At 37.7% G+C, this 10,542-nt stretch overlaps 1 protein-coding gene across 1 annotated transcript; it reads left to right on the forward strand.

Annotated features, from left to right (window-relative positions):
- Positions 1–30: 30 nt before the first annotated feature.
- Positions 31–8,402, forward strand: LOC311284670 (cytokine receptor common subunit gamma-like). Its single transcript, XM_084399841.1, has 8 exons — positions 31–201; positions 3,793–3,880; positions 3,964–4,136; positions 4,232–4,368; positions 4,649–4,814; positions 6,727–6,826; positions 6,955–7,048; positions 7,141–8,402. Exons 1-8 carry the CDS (start codon positions 120–122, stop codon positions 7,387–7,389), a joined length of 1,089 nt encoding a protein of 362 aa, XP_084255967.1. The 5' UTR covers positions 31–119; the 3' UTR covers positions 7,390–8,402.
- The last annotated feature ends 2,140 nt before the right edge of the window (positions 8,403–10,542 follow it).

Raw genomic sequence — 10,542 nt, forward strand, 5'->3', positions numbered from 1 at the left:
TAGTGAGCAAAAAAGTGGTTTCTGGTGAACAGGAAATAGATATGTCAACCCCCAAAGGGCAGATACATTTAGAGCAGAACAAGGAAGATTGAAACAGACACAAAACGTGTTATGTAAACATGTCCAAGATGATATTACTAGTAGTCAGTCTTTTCCTTGGAAATATTCCTTCGTTCGTATTTTCAGAATCATCTGAACCGAGTGAGTATGGTATAACTGCTATTTTGAAAATAAAATTTTCTTTTTTTTTCTTTATTGATTAGATTTGACATTATGTTGCCTTTACAAAACATATAACAAAAAGTATTTTTTGGGTTTACTATTTTTAAGGTTTACCAAAGTAATAGGAGTAGGAGAGTACGTCGTCTTTTTATTAATTTCCTCCCCATTTTGTGGTTTTATATACAAAATTTAAAACTACGGAAGTAGTGTGATTGTACAGCATTTAAGATGTTAAAATATAGTATGTTAACATATATAGGGCCTAAAAAGTCTGGCCACAGAATTTATTTCATCAGAAGAGGTGACCATTCAGTACTACTCAGGAAACTGTGAAGTTCTTCAGCAACCTGTCGCTGAGAAGTTGACAAAATGTTCAGACGAATGCTTTCCAAAATGTCTGATCTGCCATGATGTGTACACGCAACATGAGCTTACAACCTTTTCGGTTTGGTTTTTTATACAAATTACTGTATTAAAATAGTCTTAAGGATTCTTATGCAAGACATATGAGTTTACCTTTAATCAGTAAGATTGAATAAAATAGTGTTTTTGACAACAACAAAAAAACATACTTCCTGTATGTAACCGTGTCTGTCTGGTCCTCTGGGGCCTCATTTATAACCGTTGCGTATGCACAAAACAGGCCCTGAAAGAGGCGTACGCCACATCATGTATCCTTGTCAAAACAAGCATCAGCTATCAATATCAAAATTATTTAGCATTTCCAATTTATGTATTAAATTATTATTAGTATTTTTTTTTTATGATTATTATTATTATTAGGGAAGGCCTATAGGCTACTTTTATTATTAAACTGGGCTATTATAATTAATTTGCCACGGAATAATTTCATAGCGCATCACCGCATAACCAACGCGCTGTGAGGATAATAAAATATTACATAGAAGCTTCCTCCTTATTGAAAATTGTCTAAAACATTTAGGTCGATTACAATGAATTATAGGCATATAATTAATTATTAACAGTCTATAATATGTCCGAACACTGCAATAATTAGTCATCAATGAAAATTAAAAACAGCTTTATTTCAAAAACATTGTTTAACAAATTAATAAAAGAGGCACGGGTGTAGATACATCGCAGGTGGCTTGGAAGATGTGGGTAATGGTTAATCCAACAGTAATTTGTTGCTAGTTTGAACTACAGAACTTAAAGAAGCCGTATGTAAGATTGTGGCCAAAACTGGTACTGCAATCACTTTCAAATTACTGTAGAGCGGTGGGGTTTTTTTTCTTTCTTTTTTTCTTTTTTCGCGCAGGCGCAGTGAGGGAAAAACACTGAGTTTAGGGCAATCGGTTCGTAGCTTTGCTTCAACTGTGCGATATAGTCACGAGGAGCGACCAAAATTTCTTACATGCCTGAAATTAATCCAACCATCCGATTGCCGGTCGGGAGAGGTTAATCGCCTCTCATTTACCCTACACTGCACGAATACTGCACGACAAAGCTGAAAATCGGCCCGACCCGAAAAAGAGTCGCACGACTCGACGCACGACAGAATTCGGCTCAAAATCGGACGAAAATCGCACAGTGTATGCCCGCCAATTCTACATTGTTACAATGTTGCGAGCACGTAGACAGCGAGTTGCCATAGCAGAAATGCAACGTGTCACAGACATTGCCACAACGTAAATGTGTTTGCTGGGTAAGATGCGTAATTATTCAAACATAACCTACAAGTTCATTGTCTAATGTGACATTTATTTGAACATCTTCTGGTCAGGTATGACAAATATTTAACTTTATGTCAAAAGTATGAAGCCAAAATGACTTTAAAGCTGCATTCAGTAACTTCGGGATTTCTTCGCTGTATTCTCGCTTTTTGCTCGCAGGTTTCTCTCTAGAGCTCCCCCCACAGCTTCGGAATAGATATTTGACAACACTGTTGTAAAAACTCGTTGGCTATTCTCAGACACCACAGGCTAGCAGATCAACGACATCAAAGCAGATGGGATATTCTTTAAAACGTCTTCTTCATTCGGGTTCGAACAGCGTGAGGGAGCGCAATAATGACGGCATTTTAGCAGATTTCTTTTGGCCGTAAAGCAATTGTTTACATCGCGAGACCTGATATCACGCGAGACTTCGCCGCCGCCCCAAAGTTGCAAGTGCGTATTTTCCGCTCACGGGCACCAGGGGGGTGCGAAACGACCACCATTCAACCCGAAATAAGTAATATAACCATTCCAATGACTCCAAAGCTGTTCAGTTAAGGTAAAAAAAAGTTACTTAGTTCACCTTTAATGATGAGTAATTGATTTCAGCACTCCTTGAACAGGCAGCGATTTAAGCGCGTAGCCTACTTGTTGCACATTAATGTTTTTTCCTTTTTTTTTGGAAACGTACAGAGAAAAAAGTTGGGTTGACCTCAATATCCAACTTCAGACTGACGTCAACATCCGACCTTGGACAGACATTGAATTTTGGTTGGAAATGAAAGTTGGGTTGACATCAGAAGCCATCGTCAGATAATACATTCAGTTATTATTATTATTACTATTATTACAACTTTCATTTCCAACCAAAATCTGTCTGTCCGACGTTGGATGTTGACGTCAGTCTGACGTCGGGTTCTGACGTCAACCCAACTTTCATTTCCAACCAAAATCCAATGTCGGACAGACAGATTTTGGTTGGAAATGAAAGATGTAATAATAGTAATAGTAATAATAATAATAACTGAATGTGCGCATGTGTGCACAATCTTTCGCTGACTCGGATTTATAAAGGGAATTTTGCGCAGGTTCTGGCGTACGCACGGTTTTATAAGTCTGATGCCTTGTCCAAATACCCAAACTTAAGGTCTTGGCCACTTGAGAGCGCGTGTACACGACAGGAAGTAAGTGCGCAAGACTGCCCCATGTTTTAAAAATGCCAAAGTGCAGTGCCCTTAATGCACACCAAACCCACAATTTGGAGCGGTATTTGAGGCTAAGTGTATCCCATCATGCATTATGTCCGGGACCTCATGTGCCTCGAAATCGCGAGATGTCGAGGAAAACATTCCACTGTAATTTAAATTAATACTGTTTTTATCACTTAATTAGAAGCACCACAATTTTAAATTTGTGTCTTCTGTTAGTTACAAAGCGACTACTGAACAGACTGAAATGCAAAGTATTGAAAATATAATAAATAAGATCTCTGTAAACACATGCATTTTTTGCAAGACAATAAGTATGTCCCATCAAGTAATCAAGTCTCTTGCAGTCTTTACGCCTACTTGAACACTTGGGCCAAATAGAGGAAATACGTCATGCAAGTAGACAAGTGGTCAAGTGCAAAGACCGCAAGTGTGGGTACAGTATTTGGACAAGGCATGAATATTTTTTGGTGTACGCCATTTTGGGCTTTCGGGCGAACATACACTTTTAATAAGGATCCAACGCAATGAGACCCCTGAAGCTGAGCATCCATATGGACAAACAATATGCATTACAAACTGTACTTTTTTTTTTGAAAATTTGTTTTGAGTTTGTAAATAAATTAAGGTTCTACAAAGTATACCCAAGGTGCATTTACTATACTGTTTCTCTCATCTTTATCCAGAAATATACTGCCTTGTCGTAAATCTGGACTATGTTAACTGCACATGGAGTGAGACTGGGCTCAAGCACAATTACAGTTTCAAGAGCAAGTGCGTATGTTGAACAAAATAGAAAAAACTGTAATTTTGGATGAAAATATCAAGACAAACAATTTTCTTTTGATTTCTCTTAGGTTTTCACATCAAGAAATTCTGAATTGTTCAACATATCACAAGATTAATGGTGTTAATGTGGGCTGCATGTTTCCCTACAAAAAAGCACAAAGGTTTAATTTGTTGAAAACATGGCTGTACAGTGACAGTGGCAGTTTGGTGACAGAGCAGAACCATTCTCTGAAAGAATATGGTATGAAAAGTTATTCGTATTTCTTACAACTTGACAACAACTGTATGGCAATAACTGGTTGATGGACTGATACGTTATACTGTGTTACTAATCAGTGAAGCTTAACCCTCCGTTCAACCTGTCTGTGGTGGAGAGAAAAGATGCTGAACTGTGGCTCTACTGGAATGTCACGAATGATGAAAGCTGTATTGAGAGTGAAGTTCGTCACAGGACAAATAACAATGACTGGAAGGTATAAAATTAGTATTATAAAAATTCATTCTGATTGGATGAGCTACATTTGAAGTATGTGCACACTGAATATTTATTTAATACAGCTTCTCACTGCTTATTAATTTATTATGATATTCAGACAAACAGCAAGATAGTGATTTGATATTGCCTTTATGCAACTGTTAAATAAACAAATAAAATGAATAAAAAATAAATTATTATTGTTATGCATTTCACCTTATGGTTGTCTGATAACCAGACACAAAACGTGGCACAGTTAACAACTTCTCTCTTTCCAGAACCCCCGTGCGAGCAGCAGGACCTCCTTCATTTTGACTTTTCCCTCCAAAAAACGGTATGAGTTCCAGGTCAGGGCTCGAATCTCATCATTCTGCGGAGAGTCTAAGTTTTGGAGCGACTGGAGTGAGTCTGTGTACTGGGGATCTTTAAAGACCAACGACACAGGTACCTACGCAGGACAAACTTATCACATCTTATCTCTAGTCACTCACTGATCCATTCTTTACATAGAACAGTGGGCGTGACACGACAGATCAGTTTATCACAATCACAGCCAATCAAAACAGTTCTCTCTGCTTTCGCACGCTCTCACACTCGCAACGCACCGCAGCGCACATGTATCTTGTCATTTTCGTATTTTCTGTTATGCTTCACCGGATTGGATGCTTTTTATGGATTTATTTACATGTTAGAACCTATCATAAATTCTTCACTTCAGATAATTAATATACTTGAGGATGCGATTTCAGGGTTTATTCGTTAAAGACGGGAGTCTCTCACTGTTTCCCTATGGCAGAGAGTACCAATACCCACACTTGCAGTCATTGCACTCAACCACTTGTCTACTTACATGATGTATTTCTTGTGTTTGGCCCAAGAAAGTGTCAAAATGGGCTTTAAGAACTTGACTACCCGATGGGGCACGTTCACACTTGGCATGTTTGGTTCGATTAAAAAAAAAAACCCTGGTGTGTGCATTTAATTTGAATGAGTGTGAACCCTTATGCGAACCCTGTTGCGAAACAAAAGACGGGAGTTTTTCCGCAGTAGTTTCAATTTAGATATTTTTAGGTCAAACCGTTCTTGTCTGTCAGTCATATAATGCAGGTCTATGGTCACTCGCTCAAAACACAAGCACAGAGTCCAAATTAAAACAATTCCCCATCGTCCAAATGAAACAATTCCCCATCATACACTTTCGACACTTTGAAATTAATTTTTGATATGTTTTAGCTTACCTCAAGGGCATCCAAGATGTAGGTGTCTTTGTTTCCGCAGTAGTTTCAATTTTGATATTTTTAGGTCAAACCGTTCTTGTCTGTCAGTCATATAATGCAGGTCGATGGTCACTGTCTCAAAACACAAGCACAGAGTCCAAATTAAAACAATTCCCCACGTCCAAATGAAACAATTCCCCATCATAAGTACACATTGATGGCCTAAGACACGAAACGAGCGGTTTGTGTGAGAAAACGAACAGTATTTATATCGTTGTTATCTCTTGAAAACAGCACACGTCCAAATGATCTGACGGCGCGGGCGGGTATAGATACGAAACCGTAGCCAAGGCGACATCTATGTATATATACATAGATGTCGCCTTGGCTACGGTTTCGTTCCAATGAACTGCCGTAGCGAAGGCGACATCTAGTGTATACATCTATACCCGCCAGCGGGCGGGTATAGATATATACACTAGATGTCGCTTGGCTACGGTTTCGTTCCAATGAACTGCAGTAGCGAAGGCGACATCTAGTGTATACATCTATACCCGCCAGCGGGCGGGTATAGATATATACACTAGATGTCGCTTGGCTACGGTTTCGTTCCAATGAACTGCAGTAGCCAAGGCGACATCTATGTATATATCTATACCCGCCCGCGCCATCAGATCATTTGGACGTGTGCTGTTTTCAAGAGATAACAACGATATAAATACTGTTCGTTTTCTCACACAAACCGCTCGTTTCGTGTCTTAGGCCATCAATGTGTACTTATGATGGGGAATTGTTTCATTTGGACGATGGGGAATTGTTTTAATTTGGACTCTGTGCTTGTGTTTTGAGCGAGTGACCATAGACCTGCATTATATGACTGACAGACAAGAACGGTTTGACCTAAAAATATCTAAATTGAAACTACTGCGGAAACAAAGACACCTACATCTTGGATGCCCTTGAGGTAAGCTAAAACATATCAAAAATTAATTTCAAAGTGAACTATCCCTTTAAGTGCATTTTTACCGTACTAAAGCATAAAAATATCATAATATGTTTGCAGAGATTTAGGAAATATGCTAAGTTGAAAACAATAATGAAAAGTGCAGCAGTGGCTTTAATGGCAACTCTTTTCCCAGAGAGTCTGGCTCCTGTGTCTGTGACGGCACTGGTGCTGTATACAGTGGGAGCCACAATAATACTCGTCATACTCTCCTGCTTGCTGGTCCGTAGTGAGAGGTAAGAATACATTTTTTTTGTCCATTAACTCCTTTACATTAATTTTAAACATTTTAGTTTAATCATTTTCAACAATAAAAGTCCATAAGTGTTTTATTTACTCTAATCTAATGTTTAATGTTCCTTAGATTAAGAATAATTTTAATACCAGTGGTACCAAATGCAGGACGAAATGTAAGCAAATACCTTGCATCCCTTTTTGACAATGATGGCAATATAGAGGTAAGCAGTTTTTAGTTTTTTAGTCATGTACCTTGAATTTGTTTTTTAATTCATAGAGGGGAATGTGGGAATGTATCTTTTTTTTCACACAGAAATGGCTGTCCATGCCTAAAGATCTGGAGAACGGCTTCAAACCCAATTTCACAGAGCGTGCCTGTCCTGTGCGCGAGTACAGAATGATGTCCCAGTCCAGCAGTGACAGTGAAAGCATCCTCTCAAACCCAACAGACCTGTCGTCAGATTACCAATGCATGCATAGCTATTCATCAGCCTCCACCATACCTGGACCTGCTGAACCCCTACCAACCCAGGACCCATCTCCAGTGGATAACCCAGTCTAGGTATCTGTCTTAATCTGACGGAGGCAATTCAGGTCAAGAGTTTAGAAATAAGTGTTATGAAATTAGAATTTTGATTGATGAAAAGTAGAACATTAACAGGTGAAAAAAAATTTGTTAAATAATTATGAAATCCAGTATTGGCATTTTGCACACATTTTGTTTTAAAAAAATCAACTCAGAGTCAAGTTACATATCAAAACAATGAATGATACACGTATGAATGTTTTAATTTCTTATGTTCTTTTGTTTAAGCAGGATAATGTAGTGTTTGTCATTTAAATTGTATTTTTTTTTATAAAGATGCCGTTCGTTTTCTCCATTTTAGTAGTCATGTAAGCTCTTTTCATGTGTTTTTTCCCCAGATTGTTTGCTCTTGTTCAGTTTTTTATTCACTTGTGTGTTCCTCGACATGTTATGTCCGCTGTTTTCGACATGAGATTTCTGTAGTTACAGGTAGGAAGCCTAGTAAAAGATTAGTCTACTAACATTTTTGTTAAAGCAATGAGCTTTGTATCATAGTGTAAGATGTGTCTGATAAGAGATATATTTGGAAGAAAGAAGTAAATTCTAGTGTATGATTGGTGTACTGGTGGGAAAAGCCCTTCACCTTCCAAACCATGATTTAGAGTGCTTAATAGTTATTTGTGATTCATGCTGCTGCCAATTGGAAATGTAGTTGCAGTTTCATTTCAAATAGTTTTATTTTAACTACAACTGTTTTTCATGTATCTCTTTGAAGTCTTAAAAAAGGCATTTGAAATCTTAAAATTAAACAATGTTGGTAGCACCTGTATGTTGCTGAAATGTATATTAGCTGAATGTTTTCATCAGGATTTTTGCATTTGTAGCATGTTGCTCATCAGTAGTACTGAACAACATGTTTTTGGATGTTTAACATTTACAATGTATGTGAACTTGCAATTTTAAGATTTAAGATGCGTAGATGTTTGTACACATTATGTTTAAAGAATGTAATGCTTTTAAAATCACTGAATAAAAACAGCTAAACTACAGTTTATCACAATGTTTGTGATGATTATTTACACATTTGGATTAAATGATTATTCTTATTTAAATTTTCACAGTCATTTCTGATGCTCGAGCTGATGTTGAAGTGGGATGCTTATGCTCATAGCTGCAAGAACATTAAATACAATTCATATTTATGAAACAAAAGGTACTATTAGTTACTTGGTTAAAACTTAAAGGAGCCGTATGTAAGAAATGTATTTCAATTAATCATAAAATGGCCCTGATATGTCACTAGACATTAAGAAATCATGTTCATTTCAAATACTTATATCACGGACAACAGTAGTCCAGCCAGGATATTGTCATTTAAAAGTGAAGTTGCAGCCCTCAACTGATGTTGATGTTGTCATCTTGTGTTTTGGCCTGAAGCGCCACCCTCCACCTATCTACCAATCACGAAGTCATAGTGTTTCGGCATCCGGGTTGCCAGCTCAGCTAGTTACCACAGCTACGTTCCTGCTGGATCCTGCAGCCTATCTGGCAACCTCAAGTCAGGGGGAAGGGGGAGGGGATACACCGCTCTACAGTAATTTGAAAGTGATTGCAGTACCAGTTTTGGCCACAATCTTACATACGGCTCCTTTAATGTGACACGCACTAAAGAATGAGATAGGTCTTAGCAACATGAACATTTTAAATAAGATTCTTAAAAACTACCAAAAATGTACTATGAATAAATAGCATGTATTTTGAGAGTATAACAGTACTGTGCATGTCTACAACATAATTTATAATTATAAATGTCCATAAAACATGGTTTGTCACATAACAGTTAGTTACAAAACTAGGTACAAAACAGAATTGCATTTATCCAAGCTAAGGCCGACTCACACTGCACGGACAGACGCAAACCAATGCCGACAGTCACCAGATTACAGCACGTCACTTCCCAAGGCATTCTAAATCAGATTCAGCATGTTCAATCTGCTAAAACAAGCTCAGACAGACGTCAACAGACTCTGACTCAGTAACACACTGATCCAACAAAACCAATGTGTGTCATCAACGCAATGTGAATTAGCCTTAATGGTTACTTTTCTGAAATGAGGCATCCCTGATGACATAATATGTGGCCGACAAATGTGACCTCTAGAAGATGCAGCCTTTGTAATGTGACAGCGATTAATGCGTCTTAAATTGCATACTCAAAATATGTACTTCTTTTGAACAAGTAATTACTTTGCGACCGTTAAATATGTTTGTTCTATAATATAATGTATTCCAGACATACTACATTAATTATGTTGTCACTGTCATGTGATGTATACCAGCCTTAGTTGAGTCGCTTCACTGACATTCACAAATCCTCTCCCATATTTGCCTACTATATAGTACTAAGTATACATAGCCATTGAGGACATAGTGGAGTGATAGCAGTGGAAAGTCCCAGTGCTCAACCTAGACTTATCAGATTCGTGGCAATCTGTTAGATTGTCATCTTATTGACACAAAACGTGACACAGTTAACTTCCTTTTCTCTCCCTAGAATATCACAACATTCTCATCCAGATTGCCTTTCCCTCCAAAAAAACGGTATGAGTTCCAGGTCAGGGCTCGAATCTCATCATCCTATATGGAGAAACTAAGTTTTGGAGCGACTGGAGTGAGTCTGTGTACTGGGGATCTTTAAAGGCCAACACTGACACAGGTATACCAACGCAGGATGAACTTATCACATCTTTATATGCCTTACTGACTAATAATTTATTCCTCGCCATGTTATGTTCGCTGTTTTCCACAGGAAATGTGAGATTTCTGTAGATTTGTTGGAAGAAAGCCAAACAGATTAGTCTACTAACATTTTTGTCGAAGCAATGAGCTTTGAATCATAGTGCAAGATGTTATCTGTGCTAACACATGTATTTCAGCAGAAAGAAGTCAATTCTAGAGTATGATTTGTGTACTGGTGGGAAAATCCCATCACTTACCAACCCATGTATTATCTGATTATTTAGCTGAGTGCTATTTGTGATTCATGCTACTGCCAGTAGTTGCATTTACAGTGCTGGTCAGAATTATTTGCCCCCTTGGTAAATATGATCAAAGATGTCTGTAAAAAATAAATCTGCTTTGTTAATCCTTTTGATATTTTATAAAAACAAATTAGCAAAAATCTAACCT

This window comes from Rutilus rutilus, assembly GCF_951802725.1.
Source record: "Rutilus rutilus genome assembly, chromosome: 25".
Taxonomy (NCBI): Eukaryota; Metazoa; Chordata; class Actinopteri; order Cypriniformes; family Leuciscidae; genus Rutilus; species Rutilus rutilus.

What these genes read in the sequence shown, in the direction of transcription:
- LOC311284670 (XM_084399841.1), top strand. Translation starts at nt 120, where the DNA reads ATGTCCAAGATGATATTACTAGTAGTCAGTCTTTTCCTTGGAAATATT. An exon ending in TTGCTGGTCCGTAGTGAGAG is followed by an intron (nt 6,827 to 6,954) that starts GTAAGAATACAT and finishes AATGTTCCTTAG; the next exon opens with ATTAAGAATAATTTTAATAC. An exon ending in ACAATGATGGCAATATAGAG is followed by an intron (nt 7,049 to 7,140) that starts GTAAGCAGTTTT and finishes TTTTTCACACAG; the next exon opens with AAATGGCTGTCCATGCCTAA.